This window comes from Hibiscus syriacus, unplaced genomic scaffold, assembly GCF_006381635.1.
Source record: "Hibiscus syriacus cultivar Baekdansim isolate YM2019G1 unplaced genomic scaffold, ASM638163v2 tig00109980_pilon, whole genome shotgun sequence".
Classification (NCBI taxonomy): Eukaryota; Viridiplantae; Streptophyta; class Magnoliopsida; order Malvales; family Malvaceae; genus Hibiscus; species Hibiscus syriacus.
In genome coordinates, this window is record NW_024062547.1 from 507,668 (window position 1) to 530,967 (window position 23,300).

At 33.0% G+C, this 23,300-nt stretch overlaps 4 protein-coding genes across 4 annotated transcripts; all 4 read left to right on the top strand.

Moving 5' to 3' along the window:
* Positions 1 to 451: 451 nt before the first annotated feature.
* Positions 452 to 1,195, top strand: LOC120211664 (60S acidic ribosomal protein P2A-like). The gene is made up of 2 exons (XM_039210162.1): positions 452 to 627; positions 914 to 1,195. The coding sequence occupies exons 1-2, from the start codon at positions 540 to 542 to the stop codon at positions 1,150 to 1,152; spliced, it is 327 nt and encodes a 108-aa protein (XP_039066093.1). The 5' UTR covers positions 452 to 539; the 3' UTR covers positions 1,153 to 1,195.
* Positions 1,196 to 3,741: 2,546 nt separating this feature from the next.
* On the top strand, positions 3,742 to 5,336 carry LOC120211703 (UDP-glycosyltransferase 73C1-like). Its single transcript, XM_039210189.1, has one exon. The coding sequence runs from the start codon at positions 3,809 to 3,811 to the stop codon at positions 5,267 to 5,269; it is 1,461 nt and encodes a 486-aa protein (XP_039066120.1). The 5' UTR covers positions 3,742 to 3,808; the 3' UTR covers positions 5,270 to 5,336.
* Positions 5,337 to 18,617: 13,281 nt separating this feature from the next.
* Positions 18,618 to 20,223, top strand: LOC120211704 (UDP-glycosyltransferase 73C5-like). Its single transcript, XM_039210191.1, has one exon. The coding sequence runs from the start codon at positions 18,657 to 18,659 to the stop codon at positions 20,109 to 20,111; it is 1,455 nt and encodes a 484-aa protein (XP_039066122.1). The 5' UTR covers positions 18,618 to 18,656; the 3' UTR covers positions 20,112 to 20,223.
* Positions 20,224 to 21,106: 883 nt separating this feature from the next.
* Positions 21,107 to 21,816, top strand: LOC120211672 (homeobox-leucine zipper protein REVOLUTA-like). The gene is made up of 3 exons (XM_039210169.1): positions 21,107 to 21,136; positions 21,238 to 21,387; positions 21,485 to 21,816. Exons 1-3 carry the CDS (start codon positions 21,107 to 21,109, stop codon positions 21,656 to 21,658), a joined length of 354 nt encoding a protein of 117 aa, XP_039066100.1. The 3' UTR covers positions 21,659 to 21,816.
* The last annotated feature ends 1,484 nt before the right edge of the window (positions 21,817 to 23,300 follow it).

Consider the following 23,300-nt stretch of genomic DNA (forward strand, 5'->3'; position numbering starts at 1 on the left):
TTATGTCAATAAAATCATTATTTTGAATAATTTAGGATGATTACAAGGTAATATTTGTTTAGAACTTTCTTAATCAATTAACAACATAACACTGCAGACGCAGTTGCACAAACCCAGAACCTCCAAGGACAAAACAAAAACAAACCTAACGTTAAGTATGATTTAAAAAAATAGTAATTGAATGACCAAAACAAGAACATAAGAATAGGTGAGTGGCTAAATAGGTAGTTTACCCTTTTTATTTATTATAAAATATATTTTTTGCATCAAATATTATGAATGTCAATCTAACTAATTTCTAGTACGTGGAGAGCAAGTTTACCGAATTTAACCAAACCACTCCTTAGCCGTTTCCAATTTATCCGAAAACCCTAATAAATTCCCAGCTCAATTTTTTTTTTGCTGATAGTAGGAGACTTGGAGAGCAAGATTAATTCGTCTTCAAACCATTATAAATTCACTACTCACAAAGCTTTCTTTCGTTTTTCTTTCTTTTTACTGATATATTAATATTAGGGTTGGAGTAAAGAAGAAAGAAAATGAAGGAGATCGCAGCATATTTGTTGGCCGTGTTGGGAGGCAACGCCAACCCTTCTGCTCAGGATTTGAACCACATTCTTGCTTCTGGTTCTCTTTCTTTCTTTATTTTTCTCTTTGTTTCTTGATTTATTTGCATTGTGTTTTATGTTTTTTTTACTTGAATTTTGGAAGGATGGGAAACTATAATTGTTAATGCTGTTTCTTTATCAAAGATTTAATCTTGTTCGTTCCCACATTTTTTTAGAATGATCGATGATATGTATTTATTTACTTGTGAATTCTGTCTTGGAATCTAACGGTTTAATGGAAGCAAAAACAAACAAACATTTATTGAATATTAATATTGGCTTGGTACTGCTGCTTTGGCTGGCAGTTGGAACTGAAGTTGATGATGCCAAGATTGAGTTGCTTTTGTCCCAAGTTATGGGAAAGGATTTGACTGAGCTTATTGCTGTTGGAAGAGAGAAATTCGCAACCATTCCTTCCTCCAGAGCTGCCCTCACGGTAACCGCTACTGAAGTTGGTGGAGACGAGGCCGGTGCCGCGGAGGCCAACGAGGAGAAAGTCGAAGAAGAAGAAGATGATGACATGTGTTTCAGTCTATTTGATTGAGGAATTAAAAAAAGTATTGACCTTTATAATTTGAGGACTCAATCCCCCAGACTTAGTATAAGTTCTGTTCAGATATGGATATTTGTTTTTCTATATAAACCATTTTAGTAGATGTTCTTGTTTTGTTACATGTGTGTCCACCCTCAAAAGTATTTTTATCTGATTTGATTTAAGTCGATTTTAGGTCATCATCACCTCAAATCATAAACAGTTTTGACTTAAGTCGATTTTAGTCTTATTTATGGTTTGACCATCTTCACATGATAATGCCTTTAAGATGTTTTGTTTATTGGTTTGATGTTTCTGGCCCATGGTGTTTATGCCTTTTTACATGGAACACTCAGAGCCATTGGTTAGACAAGACTGAAATGGAGTTTACTTGGAACAGAAGAAAAGGGTTCAAATATCAAGTCCAGCAGCCCACAGAATTCTAGTTTTTCATCACAACCTCATCTTTTTGCCGATTAAATCAATATGCTTATGTATGGTCTTGCATCAGCCATTCCAATAATACCAATCCGAATTGAACTTCAAATATCGCTGTATATAACAGATCTCTGCATCCTTTTATTATAAATTCAGTTTCGTCTTCCTTTCAATGGGTTCCATTTCCGAGCAGCCTCACTTTGTGTTGTTCCCTTTCATGGCTCAAGGCCACTTGCTCCCCATGGTAGATATTGGTACACTGTTGGCACAACGTGGCGTTATTGTTACTATAGTTACAACACCTCATAATGCTGACAGTGTCCAGAAATCGATTGCTCGAGTTTCGAATTGGGGCATCCTATACGTTTAGTGCAGCTCCGGTTTCCTGGCAATGAAGTTGGATTTCCAGATGGGGTTGAGACTGTAGACATGGTGCATTAGTCCGAGGACTTCCGCAAGTTCTTCATTGCAGCAAACAAGGCAACACTCCACTGAACTTTCTTGCTCTAGAAAACTGAGAAACATATATTCATCAAGGTATTCATCATCCAAAGTCAACACCAACATAAACCTTAAATTGATATAAACCATTAAATATGGTCAAATTTTAAGATTTCACTTACACTTGGAGAATGATGAAAATAATAATATCATTCAATAGGAAATTTCATAAGCTTTCCAATGATGTACTCAATTTAGGGTTTTGATCCCTTAAACTATTTGAATCTCTAAATTTAAGTTTATGATTTCATATTAGCTTTCTTCAAATTAAAAACGAACGACGCCGAATAAAATCTAAGTTTGAGAGCTTATCAAATATCTAATTAATTTAGAGTTTGGACTACTAACATGACTTAATCCCTAAAATAAAAAATTAGGGTTTCAAACTTGGTTTCAACAACGGTGACTTTTGGAATTTGGAGAAGACGAAAAGGACTTGCTACTTTGTCTATTCAATCCAACGACAACTGGAATAAAACCCACCTCAAAGGGTTTACTAATCTAAGTCAATTTAAAGAAATACAAAATTTGGACTAAATTATAAGAATAAGACATCTAATAACTTATTCACTAAAAAGAAAATGATAAAATCATAGAATCAATCATTCATCTTTTCTACGTTTTAATAACAATCATTTCATGTGTTAATTAACTCTTAACCATTCATCTTTTCCCTTTGTTTTCATTTGAGCGCCTAAGTTTTTCCTTTTCACTTTAATCATCATGTTCCTTTTTATCACATTTTAATCCTTAAACAACTTTCAAATCAAATCATATCTTAATCTTATTTAATCAATAAAATTAATCTCATTTTTTGAAAATTCAAAATATTATAATAATTACTGAAAACAAATTTCTAGACATCGAATATTGAAAAAATTCTAAACCAAATTTTTAAGGTGTTAAGGTTCGATGACCGTTGAGAGATGATGAAGCTCTGAATCATGATGAGTGTTGTGTTTAAAAGTGAGAGAGATTAAAAGAATGTCAGATGCTGATGGCTCAAGCAAAAAGAGGCTAGTGGCTACTAGTTAGTTAGAGAAACTTGGGGTTTTTCTTTTGGAAGAAGATGGCTTTAACATGTTATGCCAATATTTCTTAACGATAGTTAAAGAAAATGACTGTATTTAAAGTAAATTAAAAGTTTAATGATTGTGTTGTAAGTTTCAAAAGCCCGATGACTAAATATAAGTGTCCTAAAAGTTCAATGAGTATTTATGTAGTTTATCCTCAATTTTAAGATGTTGTACAAGATTTGTGATTTAATTTGGATGAAAAAATTACTAACCTCCTATGATTTAACTATTCACTAAATTTTAACTAAAATAATTTTATCATTTATTAATTATTTTTATTCTATACTTTATTATTTCAAAAAGTTTCAATTAAAAATAATAAAATATAACGAAGTATAAATTTAATTCAATTATTATTATATAATATAAATATATCTTAAATATGAGAGTTAATTGTATTGTATGTTCTAAAATGGAGTTTACTTGGAACAGACAAAAAGGGTTCAAATATCAAATCCAGCAGTCCACAGAATTCTAGTTTTTCATCACAACCTCATCTTTTTGCCGAATAAACCAATATGCTTATGTATGCTCTTGCATCAGCCATTTCAATAATACCAGTCTGAATTGAACTTCACATTTCGCTATTATAACAGATCTCTGCACCCCTTAATTACAGATTCAGTTTCGTCTTCCTTTTACTCTTCATTTCAATGGGTTCCATATCCGAGAAGCCTCACTTTGTGTTGTTCCCTTTCATGGCTCAAGGCCACTTGCTACCCATGGTAGATATTGGTAAACTCTTGGCACACCGTGGCGTTATTGTTACTATAGTTACAACGCCTCATAATGCAGACAGAGTCCAGAGATCGATCGCTCGAGCTATCGAATTGGGGCATCCTATCCGTTTAGTGCAGCTCCGGTTTCCCGGAAATGAAGTCGGATTGCCGGATGGGGTCGAGAATGTAGACATGGTGCACTCATCGGAGGACTTCCGCAAATTCTTCGTTGCAGCAAACAAGATGGAAGATGAAGTGGAGAAGTTGTTTGAGAAGCTAACGCCACGCTCCAATTGCATTATTTCAGACGCGTGCCTCCATTATACTCACAAAATTGCTACCAGGTTTAAGCTTCCAAGGATATCGTTCAATGGGTCTTGTTGCTTCTTTGCCCTTTGTTTGCACAATATACATTCCTCCAAGATACTTGAGACCGTAGCCTCTGATTCCGAATACTTCACGGTGCCAGGCTTGACAGAAAAAGTCGAATTCACCAAAGCACAGTTACTTCTTATGAGGGAGGAATCCTGGAAGGAAATAGTTGGATCGTTCGTAGAAGCTAGGCAAGCAACATATGGGGTTGTCATAAACACTTTCGAGGAGTTGGAGCCGGCTTTCGTAGAGGAGTATAGGAAGGTAACGAAAGCTTGGTGTATAGGTCCAGTTTCTCTTAGCCACAAGGACGAGTCGGATAAGGCTGAGAGAGGTAACAAGGCTTCGATCATTGAGCAGCAGTGTTTAAAGTGGCTTGATTCTAAAGGAGCCAAATCTGTTATCTATGCTTGCCTTGGAAGCATCAGCACTGTAAAGTGTCCAGAGCTGATAGAGTTGGGTTTAGGCTTAGAGGCATCGAAGAAGCCCTTCATGTGGGTGCTAAGAGGAAATAACACGACATCGAACGAAGTCGAGAAGTGGATGGCAGAAGATGGATTCGAGGAAAGAACGAAAGGAAGAGGACTTGTAGTTAAGGGATGGGCTCCCCAAGTACTCATTCTGTCACACCGGGCAATAGGAGGCTTCCTAACGCATTGTGGATGGAATTCGACAATCGAAGGCATTTCAGGAGGCGTCCCCTTGATAACATTGCCTCTATTTGCAGACCAGTTTAGTAACGAGAAACTTGCAGTACAAATACTGAAAATCGGAGTGAGCCTTGGAATCGACAAACCTACGAACATTGGTGATGAGAAATCTGGTTTCTTGCTGAAGAAGGAACATGTTAAAAACGAAATAGAGAAATTGATGGATGAAGGAGATGAAGGAATAGAGAGAAGGAAAATAGCTGAGAAGTTTGGAGAGAAAGCAAAAAAAGCAATTGAAGTGGGGGGTTCTTCTTACCTTAATATTACATCACTAATCCAAGATATCATCCAACAATCTCATGAAAAGTGTTGAGGAATTGTTCTATTAATATGTATTTTACAATGTAAACCAATTGTTCTATGATTATGGTTTGCCCCAACTTCCCACTAGTGCTTTGAGAACATGCATGCTTCTGTCATTATGTTATTTTTCTACATTATATATGGATACAATGATTTATATGAAGGGATGGATTGAGGAGGGATTGACGGGACAATTGTTCTCTTGAAAATTTTAAATTTCCATATAATTTAAGTATTTTTTTATATTTGACAATATGTTTTCATCTTCTAAAATTTTATAAACCCTTAAAATTGTATAACTTCGTCTCTAACATAATTTTATAAGTTCGTTTCTAACACAAAATTTTGCGTATATTTCTATATAGCTACATCAATATCTTTGTGACATAATTGATTGCTCTATTAAATTCCACGGCACGTGCTTTCTAAATTTGTAAAGTTGAATGTGCATAATTGTTTTATTTCCATTGCTGTTAGTTTGTTTGTTTCTTACTTTAGTAGGCCATGGCCATGTGATGTATTATATGTGGTTTACTTGGACCCCAAGTAGTATTAATTATACTCGATTTGATTCTTCCAGGACCTGTTCTCCAAGTAATATTGGCTAATGGGTTCATATGTTTTGGTCCCTAAGAGCAGCGTCAAATCTATTTCACAGATAACATCCAAATACTTGGGGCCACTGATTTGGCTGATACATCCCGAAATGAATATACTTTGGAACCTAATAGTTAGGTTGTGAAATTAGGTAATCATTTATGTGTCAGTTTGGATTATGTTAGGTTAGATTAAATTAGATATGTTATGTCAGGTCAATTCAATTGTTGGACTCAGATCAAGTTGGGTATGGGTTTACTCGGGTTTGAGTTATTTTTAGGTTGATTTTAAATCAGATTCAATTAGAGTTCTGGTCGAGTTAATTTCAGGTCAGATCAATATCAGTTCATATCAAAAGAGTCTGGGTCTGAATCAGTTAAATATAATTTTAATTTAGGTTCAAATGGACTTTGAGTCGAGTCCTGTTCAGATCAAGTCACATCATTGGAGGATAAAATTTAGGTCGGGTAATATTGGTTTCAGGTGAACTTCAAGTCCCCGACTAGGTACAAATGGGGACTTCAGGTCGAGTCATTTTAGGGTGTATTATTTTCCACCTTTCATGAACGTCTAATGTATATGGATTGAAGTGAATTACAAAAGATAAAAATAATTATGGGCCAATTTAAGATAAAAATATAATTTTAAAGACTAAATTGAAAAATAAATTAAACAACAGTAGGGATTAAATTAAAAAAATTGTAAAATATAAACTTAAAATTAATATAAAAATGGACTAAATTGCATTCATTTACAAAGTTGGTGAACAAAAGTTTATAGGGTTTGGAGATTATGGTACAATTTATAGGGTTTGAAATGAAATTTATGATATGATTTATATGGTCAATGTAAATTACAAAAAAATAGAAATAATTATAGGGTAATTTCAAATAAAAATAAAATTTCAAGGATTAAATTGAGCAAACATGAAATTAAAAATTGAAATTTAAGTAAATTAAACAACATGCAGGGGTTAAATTGAAACAATTAATAAATGTAAAGATGAGGATAATATCAAAATGGACTAAATTGCATTCGTTTAAAAAGTTGGTGAACAAAAGTTTATAGGTTTAGGAAAGTATAAATTTATGATATAATTTATAGGGTTCGGAGTTTATGATATAATTTATGTGATTTAGAGTAAATTGTAAAAAAGTTGAAATAAAATGGGCCAATTTCGGATAAAAATATAATTTTAAGGACTAAATTAAAAAACATGAAATTATAAACTGAAATTAAACAACACAGAGATCAAATTAAAACAATTTTAAAATGTAAAGCTAAAATTAATATTAAAATGGACTAAATTATATTCATTTAAAAAGTTGGTGAATAAAAGTTTAGAGTTTGGATATTATTAATTTATGATATAATTTATAGTGTTTGAAGTTTATGATATAATTTATATGATACATGCATTAATAAATTATACATACATTTACATATATACATGATACATACATTAATAAATTATAAATTATACATACATACGTACATAAATACATGCATGATACATACATACATTTCATATATTTGATCGAACATATATACATGATACATGCATTAATAAATTTTTTAAACTCGTATTATAATATTATCTTAAATCAAATCATTTTTAAATATATATATATATTTATATATTAAAATTAAATTATATTTAAATTATTAATTAATTATTACATCATAACAATGATTTAAGCTTATTGATATTTTAAAGTAAATTTATAAAATCAATAACTAGTTGGTCTAGTTGGATGAAGTATTAGATTCATTAAACAATGTCAGGGTTCGATTCTTGGTGTTTAATCATTAGATCAGATATCAATGATTAATTAAAATAAATAAATCTATAATCTAAAAAAATTAATAATCAATAAATACATCATTTAATAAAATTAATTTAATGATCATAATTAAATTTATTAATATAATTATCATAATTAATATGGAAAGTAAATATATTAATCTAATAATCATAGTTAAGTTTATTAATCTAATATTCATACTTAATAATTTGTTCTAAATTATTAATTTAATAGATCTTTTGAATATATTTATAGATTATAATTTGTTGAGTTAATCGATCGGATGAATCGGCCAAGAGGGGGTGAATTGTCAATTAAAATTTCGGTGGAAGCTTTGACAGAAAATTGAAAATATTTGCACAGCGATTTAGAGTGGTTCGACTTTCTTAACCAAAGTCTAAGTCCACTACCTTAGCTATCCATAGTAAGGATTTTCCACAAATTCACTAATTTGTCTTTCTTTTGAGGACAAAGAGTAACCTTACAACTCCCTCAAGAATTATACCCCAAATTCTTGAGAACACTCTCTTCTCAAAGAGAAAATTACAAACTTTGCAACCTTACAGAAAAACCTCACAAGGTAGAATGTTTGCACAATTCTAGAACAAAGAAAGAACACTCAAAGATAAATACAATTGAGCACAAAATGTGTTCTTGAAAGCAAAATGAATATTGAAAGGAATTTGGCTTGAATTGCTCAAACTTGATGTTTGATTCTTTCTCTCTTGTTTCTATCTCAATACTTTTGTAATTCTTCTTGATCAAAGGCTTCAGAACTTGTTTAAATACACCTTGGGTGAATTCAGACCGTTGGGAATCAAATTGGTGATAATAGAACCATTGTAGTGTGAAAATCCACTTGAAAAAATTACTGGGAGCGTATGGGTATCGCTACACCTTGAAGGGGTATCTGTACTACCTGTATAAAATTCAAATATTTTGACCGTTATAAAACCCATGGTATCGGTACCTCTCAAGGGGGTATCAATACTACTATGCAAAGAGGTATCGATACCTATCATGGTATCGGTACCCATATTGTATTATGTTATTTCTCGGAGTCAAAATCAAATTAGGGGTATCGGTACCTTTGGGATAGGTATCAGTACTACTATGTAAAGGGGTATCGATACCTTGTGGGGTATTCGTACCTTTTTTGCATCCGATGTTTGAGGGGTATCGATACTCACTAAAGGGGTATCAGTACTTCCCTATTTAAAACTTAATTTTGACTCGATTATGGTTCAAAATACTTTGTAAAAATTGTTCCAAAAAATATTTTAAGTATAAATCACAATTTTTCATTAAGTAAGGAGTAAAAATTGATCTTTGAAAACTTGGAGTAATATTTTTGATATTTGAATAATTGAATTGAATATATAATTTTGAATCGAATATAAAATCTTAAAATTCATTAACACTTTTGTTATATCGAAATATCAAAATATTTTCTCAACAATCTTCCATTTTTGATATAACAAAACTTTTTAGAAATTTTAAGATTTTTTTTTCTTTTGAAAAATTACTTTGAAAAATTACTCCTCCTTACTATAACATTTCTCCACCTTTTTGTTAAATCAAAAAGACTCTATAAAATATTTAAACAAGGTTTTAAAGAAAATATCCAATTGATTTATACTGATATAGCTACTAAGATCAAAGTCAAGAGAAATATTAGCTATTAGTCCATAATCTATATTAAAAAATAATATGCAAATTGGGAATTGGTCATAATTTAACTAAGATGTAAATAATGCATAAGCTAATGAAAATTCAATTTAAGTTCAAATAACTAATAAACATTCATAGTAATTCAAACAAACCACAATCAAATATCCAAAACAAACATCTAAACCAAATATTCAAAATTCATCCAAATCATTCAAAATGTTTAACAATTTTAAGTCTCTCATCAACAACATTGAATCTATTTTCCATTGCTTTATGGTGAGCAGTCAAATGAGACTTTTAAGGATGCAAACCTTAAATCCAATATCTCCATAAAAGACTGAAAATATGGAGGCATTGAAATGTCTTGCCTGGATGGCTAGTCCTCGACCTGGTTTACGGGATCGTCGACATCCCGTAGAAGATCTTCTAGCTCTTAAGCATCAATCGGAGCTGGAGCAGCTCATGAAGAGCTAGCACCCGGAGTTTTCTGTGTTGAGCGAACCCATTGATCTTTGTCTCCACTCTATCCTGAATTTCGTAAAGATATGAGATTGATTTGGGTGGTAAGAGGGATGGCTACATCAAGCTCTACCTTAAGCTCAACTTTGATAAACATATTACTAAGTAGACATCCATAAACTAATATTTCAACACGTTTAGAGGGAAAATTTATTTTCTTATTTTACGGATTCTACGAGTTCTCCAAAGATAATATGAGGGAAATTTATTTTCTTATTTTTATTGGATACAATGTATCCACCAAAAGTCATGTGCTCTAAGAGTGGAGTACTTTCCTCCGGATGGTCTGAACCACCAAGAGATGATGAGATGAAGGAAACATTCATGATAATCTAAAACACTCTCACTAGACTTGGCTTTATAAGGAGTAGACACTATAGCTCACTCATTATCTAACCCTCTGTTATCTAATCCAAATGTACTAGCAATGTAGTCTGAGTCTATATTAATATATTAGCCTAGGAGATAAGATCGAATACTCTCGGTTGCGGTTCGAGACTCGTTTTGAACACAAACTGTATTGGAGTAGAAAATACGATCGAGTTGGTGATAAGCAACTGGTTCAAGATTAAAGAGATTATCAAATTTCCATGATTTGAGGGTTTAGAGGTATTTAAATTTCATGTCTATCATAGCTTGGAGAGACGGGATACGCTCTTCCCTAATGTTATAAGACTCAAAATGGTTTATGAACCTAGAGTAGAGACCTCTATGTTTAGGTTCATTAAAACATAAGTTTAGAATGGTTATCTCGGGTTTATTAGGGTTTTGTGGTAGAATAGGAGGTGGATTTGGAGGTGGGTTTGATCGACTGGAAGATGTCCTAGCTCGTTTAGAAATGGTTTAAAAACCGGAATGGGATACCTGCAATTTTAAAAAACACATGTATGAAACAATTATTCTCAAAACTTAATATGAGTCCTCAATATTCAATGTTCTCTAACTTAGTGTCTAACAGGAAATTTTGAAAACTAATTTTGGAAAATTATAATGTATATAGTTTCATAAAAATGACATAATTAAATCAAAAGCAATAATTTTAAAAAAAATTATTTCAAATTTTTTTGAAATTTTTTGTGTTTTTGAGAAAATTAGTTGTAGATTCTAGTCCTAAACTATAATCTACTAAATGCCCGATCACTAATTTGAACTAGAACTAACTAAAAGTAGTCCTATGTTCAAAAATCAATAAAATAGTATTTTAGAAACGTTTACCTTGAAAAATCGAGATTGAGTGAGATTTGTTGTTGTTTGCACGATTTTGTTGAAAGTAGTAGAATTATGAGTTGAAGAACGAATGAAATCCGACTTGAAATCGAAGGATATGAGCAAGGAGATGATTTGGTAGAGGAGAGGGAGGAAATGACGTGAAGAGTGTTTATATTTAGGTTTTGACAAAATGTGTTATTTTAGGGATTTTAAAGCCTAAACCCGAATAGGGGTATCGGTACCGATCGAGGGCTATCGATACACATTCAAGAAGGGTATCGATACTGTTTAAATCAGTATCGATACCTAGCAACGGGGTATAAGTACCTGGGTGACCGGTATCGATACCTAGTGCACAGAAATGTCAAAAATCTGTATTTAAACACTTAGCGTGCAAAATTAATCAACTCTAGTGGTATTGACAACTCATATTACAAAAATTAACTATGTTCAATCAATCAAATCTACCCTTAAATTTTATTTGAACATATTATTAATTTTCACTAAAGATCATAAACTCCCCCTAACTATTAGCATAGAAGGCATTCAAAAATGTTATTTTTATATGCATTTTTCATTTGCTAAATAAAAGTGCTAAAATCATTTTAAGGTAGGTTAGTTAAACCTAATTCTCTCCTAAGTATCCAATATCTCTCTTTGTCTAAAGGTTTTGTAAAAATATCCGCTAATTGATGCAAAGTATATATAAAATTCTAGAACTACATCTCCCTTTGTGACATGATCTCTAATGAAATGATGTCTAATTTCAATGTGTTTAGTTCTAGAGTGTTGAATGAGATTTTTAGTGAGACAAATAGCACTAGTATTGTCACACTTGATAGGAATTGTACATACTTCACTTCCATAGTCTAAAAGTTGTTGTTTCATCCATAAAACTTGTGCACAACAACTACCAGTCAAAATGTATTCCGCTTCAGTGGTAGATAATGCAACACTATTTTGTTTCTTTGAAAACCAAGAAATAAACATATTTCCTAGGAATTGACAAGTACCAGAGGTGTTTTTCCTATCTATTTTGCATCCTCCATAATCCGCATCAGAGAAGGCATGTAAGTTGAAGCTAGAGTCTCTAGGATACCAAAGTCATATACTATGAGTGTTCTTAAGGTATCTAAAAATTCTCTTAATGGCTTGTAGATGTGATTCCTTGGGGCATGATTGAAATCTAGCACATAAGCAAACACTAAACATAATGTTCGGTCTACTTGCGGTTAGATAAAGTAAAGAACCAATCATTGACCTATATAATTTAACATCGACACATTTACCTCCTTCATCTTTGTCAAGCTTTGTAGAAGAACTCATAGGAGTGGCTTGGGGTTTCACATTCTCCAATCCAAACTTTTTCAGCATATCTTGAATGTACTTTGCTTGATTGATGAAGATGATATCTTTCCTTTGCTTGATTTAGAGCCCCAAGAAAAATGATAGCTCCCCCATCATGCTCATCTTAAATTCACTTTGTATTTAACTTAAAAAATTCTTGGCAAAGAGCATCATTAGTAGAACCAAATATTATATCATCAACATAAATTTGAACTACCAATAAATCTTCACCTTTTCTTTTTATAAACAATGTAGTGTCAATATTTCCTTTTGAAAAACCTTTTTCAATTAAAAAGTTTGACAATCTTTCATACCAAGCTCTAGGAGCTTGTTTTAAACCATATAATGATTTTTTCAATTTAAAAAGTTTTAACATCCATTTGATATAATTTAAATTCATTGAAATATGCAAATGCTAATAACATTCTAATCGCTTCCATCCTAGCTACGGGAGCATGTGTTTCATCATAATCAATTCCTTCTTCTTGAGTATAGCCTCGAGTAACAAGTCTAACCTTGTTCCTCACTATATTACCACTCTCATCTAGTTTGTTCCTAAGCACCCATTTAGTACCTATAGTAGATTTATTACGAGGCCTTTCAACTAATGTTCATACTTTACTTCTCTCAAATTGATTTAACTCTTCTTGCATAGCCATAATTCAATTTTCATCGGTTAATGCTTCTTTAACATTTTTAGGCTCTATGCATGAGATAAATGCAACATAATTACAAATGTCTCTAAGAGAAGATCGAGTAGTTACCCCTTTGGATGGATCACCTAATATCTCACCATCCTTGACATAGTTATACTCTCTTGGATATGTGATTTCCCTTTCTTTAATGGTTAGATTCTTAAAGGTATCTTGAGTTTCCTCATCCTTCACTTCTTCATTTGATGATGGTTCTCCAACGTCATTTGCATTTACAATACCTACGTCATCATCAACACATGAATCCTTCCTCGGAAGGAGATTATCATTGAAAACAACATGAATAGACTCTTCTACCACTAAAGTTCTTTTATTAAATACCCTATAAGCTTTAGAATTTAAGGAATAACCCAGAAAAATTCCTTCATCACTTTTAGCATCAAATTTACCAAGGTTATCTTTACTGTTGTTTAAAATAAAACATTTACATCCAAAAGGATGAAAATAACTAATGTTAGGCTTTTTATTTTTGAAAATTTCACATGGAGTTTTCTTCAAAATAGGCCTAATCATTACTCGATTAATAAAATAACAAGCGGTATTTGTGGCTTCCACCCAAAAATGTTTTTGGCAAATTTTTCACAAAGCATAGTTCTAGCCATTTCTTCTAAAGTTCGATTTTCCTCTCAACAACTCCATTTTGTTTAGGGGTTCTAGGTGCTGAAAAATTATGGCTAATTTCATTTGAATTACAAAAATCAGTAAATCCAAGATTTTCAAATTCAGTACCATGATCACTCCTAACACTTGAAATAAAGTAACCTTTTTCATTTTAGATTATTTTTGAAAAAGTAATAAAATTTTCTAATGCTTCATCTTTAGTACTTAAAAATAGAACCCAAATATATCTAGAATAGTCATCTACCAAGACAAATGCATATTGTTTTCCACCCAAGCTAGTAGTTCTAATTGGCCCAAATAGATCTATACGGATCAATTGTAATACTCTACTAGTTGATACATCGTTAATGGATTTAAAGGAAACTTTCTTTTGTTTTCCCTTTGAGCATGCATCACAGATTTTATCAAGATTAAAGTTTAGCTTTGACAACCCTCTTACTAAATCGCCTTGAATTAGTCTTTGCAAAACACTCATGCTTGTATGTCCTAGTCTCCTATGCCATAACCAACTATCATGTTCATCCTTGGCAACTAGGCATAAATTAGTCATATTAATATAATCTAAATACACCATGTAAATGTTTCCTATTCTATGACCGATAAGCATAATCCGATTAGATGCAATGTCAATAACTTTACAACCATTTGTTTCAAGCAAGACAGTGTATCATTTATCACATAATTGACTAATACTTAATAGATTATGCTTTAACCTATTCACATATAACACATTTTCTATTTGTATGGAAGATGTATTACATATAGTACCTATACCTTCAATGTAACCTTTTGAGTTATCACTAAAGGATAACACTCCTCCATTTTTGTCGTTAAGCTTAGTAAACCGGCTCTTGTTTCTGGTCATGTGTCTCGAGCATCACTGTCAAGGTACCATGTATTTGAACTTGAATTTCGTGCCTTGAAGCAATGCTCCTTTTCCTATAAACATAGATTAATTTTTGATTTTTGGTATCCAAATTCTTTTGGGTCCATATTCATCAGTCCCTAAAAGCCTTGTCCCCTTGGGTATCCATTTGTTTAGGATATCCTTATCTTTAGTAGTATCAAGTCCTTTAGGAACCCATATACTCCTACTGATTTTACCATTTGAGGTTCTTTGGGGACCTTTATGATTGTAAGATTTAAAATTCTTTCTAATATAGTTGGATTTTGAATTTTCTCCTTTTTCAAAACATTTTGTTCTAACTTTATTGAAAGAAGCTTTAAGATCATCAATTTCTTTTTTATGATCATCATAAACTTTAGAAAGTAAGTTTTGCAAATCAGAATTTTTCTTTTCAAAATCATCGATTTTGACTTGCAAATTTTTAATCTTACTTTCAAGTTCAATGTTGGTCTTGAATATGAGATATTTTTCATTTTTCAACTTTGAAATATCTTTCTTGTATTTTGAAAATAATTTCTCATAATCCGAAGCCAACCCATTATATTTCTCTAATAACTCATCAAATAATAATCTTCTAAATTAGATGAGTTAGAGGTTACATGTGAGTCCTCCCGAAGGCCATTAAGCACAAGTTTACTACTTATTGTTCCTCTTCATCAGATGATTCGTCATAGTTCCAAGTCGCTACGTGTGCTTTATGCTTCTTCTTTGAAAGACCCTTCTTCTTCAATTGTGGACAATCGTATTTAATACGCTCAGGCTTTTTGCATTCATAGCAAATGATTGGGTCATTCTCTTTTGACTCATTTTTGAAGCCTTCATTTCGTTGGAATTTTCTTCCTCTATTTGGCTTCATTAATTTTCTGAGTATTCTGGAAAGTAAGGTCATTTCTTCATCTTTTTTTATCGTCAGAGTCACTCTTATCTTTCATAGATTTAAGAGAAACACCAACATTCTTCTTTTTCTCAGTCTCCTTCTTTATAGCTTCCTTCCTTCTCGAGGTCTACCTCATCTTGAATCATCATTTCATGAGTGAGGAGAGAACCAATGAGTTCATCGAAAGTTAAAGACTTTAGGTCTTTAGCTTCGATAATCGTAGTCTTCTTTGATTGCCAAGCTTTTGGAAGAGAATAAATTATCTTCCTCACAAGTTTCTCATTGGGGATTATTTCCCTAAATGCTTTGAGGCCATTGACAATCACCGAGAATATATCTGTAATAGCTTTGATATCTTTATTTGATTTCATCCTGAAATTTTCATAACTACAAGTAAGAAGACTGATTTTGGATTAATTTACCTTGTTAGTTCCTTCATGTGTGACTTGAAGTTTGTCCCATATCTCCTTGGCGGTTGAACAAGATGATATTCTCTCGTATTCATCTGGTCCAAGTGCACAGAAAAGAATATGGATAGCTTTTGAGTTGAGCTGAAATAATCTCGTCTCTTCTTCACTCCACATATTCGAATTTGTGGATGGTTCAGAGTATCCGTTCATCATGATTTTCCATGCTCCCATGTCACTAGCTTGAATGAAGAATTTCATCCTATTCTTCCAATAAGCATAATTAGCTCAATTGAAGAAAAGAGGTTTGTTGACGGGCTAAGAATCAAGAACGAAGTCGAAGTTTGATGTAGAGGCCATTGATGACTTGTATATTGATTGAACTCTTCCCGAATCTACTCAAGATGTGGTAAAACCTTCAAATAAGTGTAGCTCTGATACCAGTTGTTGAGTTAATCGATCGGATGAATCGACCAAGAGGGGATGAACTGGCAATTAAAATTTACGTGTAAGCTTTGACAGAAAATTGAAAATATTGGCACAGCGATTTAGAGTGGTTCGACTTTCTCAACCAAAGTCTACGTCCACTATCTTAGCTATCCACACTAAGGATTTTCCACAAATTCATTAATTTGTCTTTCTTTTGAGGACAAAGAGTAACCTTACAACTCCCTCAAGAATTATACCCCAAATTCTTGAGAATACTATCTTCTCAAAGAGAAAATTACAAACTTTGCAAACTTACAGAAAAACCTCACAAGGTAGAATGTTTGCACAATTCTAGAACAAATAAAGAACACTCAAAGATAAATACAATTGAGCACAAAGTGTGTTCTTGAAAGCAAAATGAATATTGAAAGGAATTTGGCTTGAATTGCTCAAACTTGATGTTTGATGCTTTCTCTCTTGTTTTTATCTCAATACTTTGTAATTCTTCTTGATCAAAGGCTTCAGAACTTGTTTAAATACACCTTAGGTGAATTCAGACCGTTGGGAATCAAATTGGTGATAATAGAGCCGTTATAGTGTGAAAATCCACTTGAAAAAGTTGTTGGGAGCGTATGGGTATCTATACACCTTGAAGGGGTATCGGTACTACGTGTATAAAATTCAAATATTTCGACCGTTAGAAAACCCATGGTATCGGTACCTCTCAAGGGGGTATCGATACTACCATGCAAAGAGGTATCGATACCTATCATGGTATCGGTGCCTATATTGCATTCTGTTATTTCTCGGAGTCAAAAATCAAATTAGAGGTATCAGTACCTTTGGGCTAGGTATCGGTATCACTATATAAAGGGGTATCGATACCCTATGGGGTATCCGTACCTTTTTTGCATTCGATGCTTGAGGGGTATCGATACTCACTAAGGGGTATCAATACTTCCCTATTTAAAACTCAATTTTGACTCGATTATGGTTCGAAACACTTTGTAAAAATTGTTCCAAAAATATTTTAAGTATAAATCACAATTTTTCATTAAGTAAGGAGTAAAAATTGATCTTTGAAAACTTGGAGTAATATTTTTGATATTCGAATAATTGAATCAAATATATAATTTTGAATCGAATATAAAATCTTAAAATTTAATCTTAAAATTCATTAACACTTTTGTTATATCGAAATATCAAAATGTTTTCTCAACATAATTTACAAATATAAAAGTAAACATGTTAGTTTTTTCGATAAATTCTAAATCTAATCGTAATTCTACCTAAAGAATAGGGGAATGAGGGACTCCAGGGAAGGAACAGAAGTGCTCCTAGTGGGTCTAGAACACATAACCTAAGGATATGGGATGGAAAAAAGATTAACAACTTAATCAATCGACTTAATGTACTTGCTTGTAAACATATTAATTTAATGATCATAATTAATCATGTACTTTAAATAGTGAAGAATTATTTTATCACACTATAATATCATAAATTCACACTCTCACAATTTCATCAATTGTAACTTATGAATCAGATAAATACCAAGTAGATCAATATCAAATCCTTTTAATAACAAGTCAAGTTAGATTGAATCAATTACAGACAAGGTTCATAACAGTTCAGGTAGATAACATGTTGAGTAATATCAATAATTTACTATGTTAGTCTCGGGTTCGGATTATATCAAATCGGATGCAGGTCAGGTTCGATGATCATATTATCAAGTTCAATTTGGGTTCAAGTCGTTCTTAGGTCGGGTTCAAATCTAAAATAATTAGGTCCAAATCGAGTTTAGTCGACACTAATTCAAAAACAAATCAATTTTAGATTGTCATCACCTCAAGTTATAAATAATTCTGACTCAAGTCGGTTTTAGTTTGATTTGTGATTTGATGATGATTCAAAATCAAATCGATTTTGGATCATTATCACTTCAAATCATAAATAATTTTGGCTAGTCCGATTTGTTGGTTCGATGTTTCTGGCCTATGGGGTTTATCCCTTTTTTTACTTGGAACACTCAAGAGTCATTGGTTAGACACGTACTGAAATGGAGTTTACATGGAACAGACAAAAAGGGTTCAAATATCAAGTCCACAGAATTCTAGTTTTTCATCACAACCTCATCTTTTTGCCGAATAAACCAATATGCTTATGTATGCTCTTGCATCAGCCATTCCAATAATACCAATCTGAATTGAACTTCAAACTTCGCTATATATAACATATATCTGCACCCTTTTATTACAAATTCATTTTCGTTTTCCTTTACACTTCATTTCAATGGGTTCCTTATCCGAACAGCCTCATTTTGTGTTGTTCCCTTTCATGGCTCAAGGCCACTTGCTCCCCATGGTAGATATTGGTAGACTCTTGGCACACCGTGGCGTTATTGTCACTATAGTTACAACACCTCATAATGCAGACAGAGTCCAGAAATCGATCGCTCGAGCTATCGAATTGGGGCATCCTATCCGTTTAGTGCGGCTCCGGTTTCCTGGCAATGAAGTCGGATTTCCAGATGGGGTTGAGAATGTAGACATGGTGCACTCATCGGAGGACTTCCGCAAATTCATCATAGCAGCAAACAAGATGGAAGAATCAGTGGGGAAGTTGTTTGAGAAGCTAACACCTCGCCCCAATTGCATTATTTCAGACGTGTGCCTCTATTATACCCACAAAATTGCTACCAGGTTTAAGATTCCAAGGATATCGTTCAGTGGATTTTGTTGCTTCTGTACCCTTTGTTTGCACAATATACATTCCTCCAAGATACTTGAGACCGTAGCCTCTGATTCCGTATACTTCACGGTGCCAGGCTTGACCGAGAAGGTTGAATTCACCAAAGTCCAGTTACCGCTTCAGAGGGATGAGTCCTGGAAGGAAATAATTGAACCACTCGTAGAAGCTAGCCAAGCAACATATGGGGTTGTCATAAACACTTTCGAGGAGTTGGAGTCGGCTTTCGTCGAGGAGTATAGGAAGGTAACAAAAGCTTGGTGTATAGGTCCAGTTTCTCTTAGCCACAAAGACGAGTCGGATAAGGCTGAAAGAGGTAACAAGGCTTCGATCAATGAGCAGCAGTGTTTGAAGTGGCTTGATTCTCAAGAAATAAAATCTGTTATCTATGCTTGCCTTGGAAGCATCAGCACTGTAAAGTGTCCAGAGCTGATAGAGTTGGGTTTAGGCTTAGAGGCATCGAAGAAACCCTTCATTTGGGTGCTAAGAGGAAATAACACGACATCGAACGAAGTTGAGAAGTGGATGGCAGAAGATGGATTCGAGGAAAGAACGAAAGGAAGAGGACTTATAGTTAAGGGATGGGCTCCACAAGTACTCATTCTGTCACACCGGGCAATAGGAGGCTTCCTAACTCATTGTGGATGGAATTCGACAATTGAAGGCATTTCAGCAGGCGTCCCATTGATAACATTGCCTCTATTGGCAGACCAGTTTAGTAACGAGAAACTTGCAGTACAAATACTGAAAATCGGAGTGAGCCTTGGAATCGACAAACCTACGAACATTGGTGATGAGAAATCAGGTTTCTTATTGAAGAAGGAACATGTTAAAAATGCAATAGAGAATTTGATGGATGAAGGAGATGAAGGAAAAGAAAGAAGAAAAAGAGCTCAAGAGTTTGGAGACAAGGCAAAGAAAGCAGTTGAAGTGGGTGGTTCTTCCTACCTTAATATTACATCATTAATCCAAGAATCATCCAACAATCTCATGATTTGAAGTGAGAATTGGAGGTGGTTCTATCAATATCCCGCTTCTCACTGGTGCTTTGAAAATATGTAATCAGGGATAGATTGAGGAGGGACTAATAGGAAAGTCGTTCTATTGAAAATTTCAAATTCTCATATAATTTAAGTATTTTTTATATTTAATAATATGTTTTCATCTACTAAAATTTTATAAATTATTTCCCTTAAAATTTTAGATATTCATCTCTAACATAAAATTTTGTGTCGGTTCTTATATAGATACATCAATATCTTGTGACATTATTGATTGCTCTATAAATTCCACTCGTGCTTTCTAAATTCCTAAAGTTGAAGGTGGCATAATTAATTTGTCCAACTTAGAATGCAATCCTGCTTGACATAAGTAAATTCATGAATATTTTTTAATATTATAGAGTGATTATACGATAGTATTTATTTAGATCATTTTCAACCTATTATATATAAATACATCCTACAAACACAACTATTGAACTCATAACTATATCAATATATTCTTTAGGATATTCTGGTTCTAATTTTTAAAAGGAAAATCAGTTTCATTATTTTCAACCATCATAGTTCAGAAAGTGTGTTTGTTCTTATATATATATATATATATATATATATATATATATAATACATTGTGATTGTTACTTCCGTGTCAAACTTCTATTTCCCTTGTTTGTTTGTTTCTTACTTATTAAATAGTAGGACATGGCCATGATATGTATTATATGTGATTCACTTGGACCACAAGTAGTCTTAATTGTTGAGGTACTCGATCTGATTCTTCCAGACTGTCTCCAAGTATTATTAGCTAATGGGTTTTATTTGTTTTGGTCCCTAAGAGCAGGCTCAAATCTATTTCACAAATAACATCCAAATACTTGGGGCCACTGATTTGACTGATACATCCCGGAATGAATTTACTTTGGGAACCAAAGAGTTTGGATGTGAAATTGGGTAATTGTTTAGGTGTTGACATCGTTGATCCACTCGAAATCTATGATATCCTTCTTATACTATTCTTTGAAGGTATGGCCACAACTTGGTTAAAATATCTAGAATTATAGACTTATCTTCGAACCTTGAATATCAGGTCCTGCAGATGCAATCTTAATCTGTCGGTTTTGCAGTCACAACTGGTTTTCATATTTGAAAATCAAGGTGGGCTTGACATGCTGGAGACAACTCTAGTGGCTCTACAAGACATCACATTGGATAAATTGTTTGATGAATCTGGAAGCAAGGCATTGTGCTCCGATTTTTCCAAGTTAATGCAGCAGGTGAGTCCATAAAGCTTTTGTCTAGTAAATACATAATTAAAGGGCTGCTGTAATTTGTCTAGTAAAACATAATTAAAGATTTCAACTTTAATAACAGGGATTTGCTTGCTTGCCTGCGGGAATCTGCATGTCAACAATGGGACGTCATGCTTCATATGACCAAGCTTTTGCCTGGAAAGTCCGTGAAGCTGATGAGACCACTGTCCATTGCCTCGCCTTCTCGTTTGTTAACTGGTCTTTATGTGAGAAAACAGCTGTAATTTATGTCTGAAAAACCAAGCTTTACAAGTAGCTGCCCATGGAAAATGGAAACGATAACAGCTCAGAAAGAGAAGTTAAAACGAAATGAACAGGGAAAAAAGTTTTGTAATATGGAAGGCACCCAGTTCAGGCTTGCATTTTATTAATTTAATTAAATTTTTTAATGCACTATTATTTGGCTTAACCCACCAATATATTCGGGCATTGATGGTTCTTATATGTATTATGAGTAATTGTTTCATCAAATTATATTAATTACTACTGCTTGACGACAGGTTTGATGCTGATATATATAGTATGCATGTGTTGTAAGGAAATAACGAAAATTCGTAGTGTATGAAATTTTGATATTTTTGTATTATGATTTGCATTTCAACTAATGAACAAGGAGAAGCTCAATGGTAATTAATTTGAACCATACACGCCATCTAGTATCGAAAAATATACATGTTTTACATAATTGCGATCGGATCGATCAATCTCCAAAAGATGCATTTATTGAAGCAACCGATACCCATAATGTCCTCGTCCAGATGTTTGTCTCACGGACTGATTTATGATACAAACTATACAACTGTAAAATCACAACCAAATTTTGAGTGAATCAACGACGTCATCACCGACCATCGATCAATAATAACATGAATGTGTCAAAGATATATCCAACAATACTTAATAAATAAAAAAATAATAATAATATATGAACTATCCTTTTTTTACTTAAATTTTGCTTTATATTCTTAATATTTTTTAACTAAAGATATTGTAAATACATATAAATATGTCCATCAAGAAATACACATTTTAGCTTTTATCCCACATTGACAAGAAACATAACCTAAACAATTCAATATGCACATATAAGCTAATTTCATTAAGCTCTTCAAATCATGGAATTAATATGTATTAAATTATAATGTTAGACCCTATAGTTTTATTTTTTTTAATTTTAAAATGCTAAGGCGCAGATGGTGATCTGTGCCTGTCCTTACGTGGCACCAGCTCGGATAAGGCGGATGACCATTCACGCCTTTCATGATGTGGCGCCAGTTCGAGCAAAGGCGTGAATGACGATCCGCGCCTTGTTAGAAAGGGTGCTAGATCGGTAAAATTTGACAAAACGGTGTCTGATATGTAATTATTTCATGTCAGAGTGATTTTTGGGTAAAAATGCCAATATCAAGGCAATTTAATGGTTCAAATCAGACTAGATCGAGTCCAGGTTAACTCAGATTCGAGTTATTTTAGGTTGATTTTAAATCAGATTCAGTTTGAGTTCGGATCGACTTAATTACAAGTCAGATCAATATTTGTTTAGGTTGAAATGGTTCGGGTTTGAATAAGTTAAATATCATGTTAATTTAGGTTCAGATGGACTTTGAGTCGAGTCCTGTTCAAATCGAGTCATATCATTGACGAATACAATTTAGGTTAGGTAATATCGGTTTCAGGTAAACTTCAAGTCGGGTCTTACTTAATACAAATAGACTTTTGGTTGGATCATTTCGGGTGAATTATTTTCCACCTTTCACGAACGTTTAATGCCTTTGTAGCATTTTAGCTTTTATCCCACATTGACAAGAAACATAAACCTAAACACTTCAATATGCACATATAAGCTAATTCCATTAGCTCTTCAAATCATGGAATTA

Excerpts from the sequence above, each read along its gene's own strand:
- LOC120211664 (XM_039210162.1), top strand. The coding sequence starts at position 540 with ATGAAGGAGATCGCAGCATATTTGTTGGCCGTGTTGGGAGGCAACGCC. Across the intron at positions 628-913 it reads GAACCACATTCTTGCTTCTG|TTGGAACTGAAGTTGATGAT; the intron begins GTTCTCTTTCTT and ends TTTGGCTGGCAG.
- LOC120211703 (XM_039210189.1), top strand. The coding sequence starts at position 3,809 with ATGGGTTCCATATCCGAGAAGCCTCACTTTGTGTTGTTCCCTTTCATG.
- LOC120211704 (XM_039210191.1), top strand. The coding sequence starts at position 18,657 with ATGGGTTCCTTATCCGAACAGCCTCATTTTGTGTTGTTCCCTTTCATG.
- LOC120211672 (XM_039210169.1), top strand. The coding sequence starts at position 21,107 with ATGATATCCTTCTTATACTATTCTTTGAAG. Across the intron at positions 21,137-21,237 it reads TCTTATACTATTCTTTGAAG|TCACAACTGGTTTTCATATT; the intron begins GTATGGCCACAA and ends TCGGTTTTGCAG. Across the intron at positions 21,388-21,484 it reads TTTCCAAGTTAATGCAGCAG|GGATTTGCTTGCTTGCCTGC; the intron begins GTGAGTCCATAA and ends CTTTAATAACAG.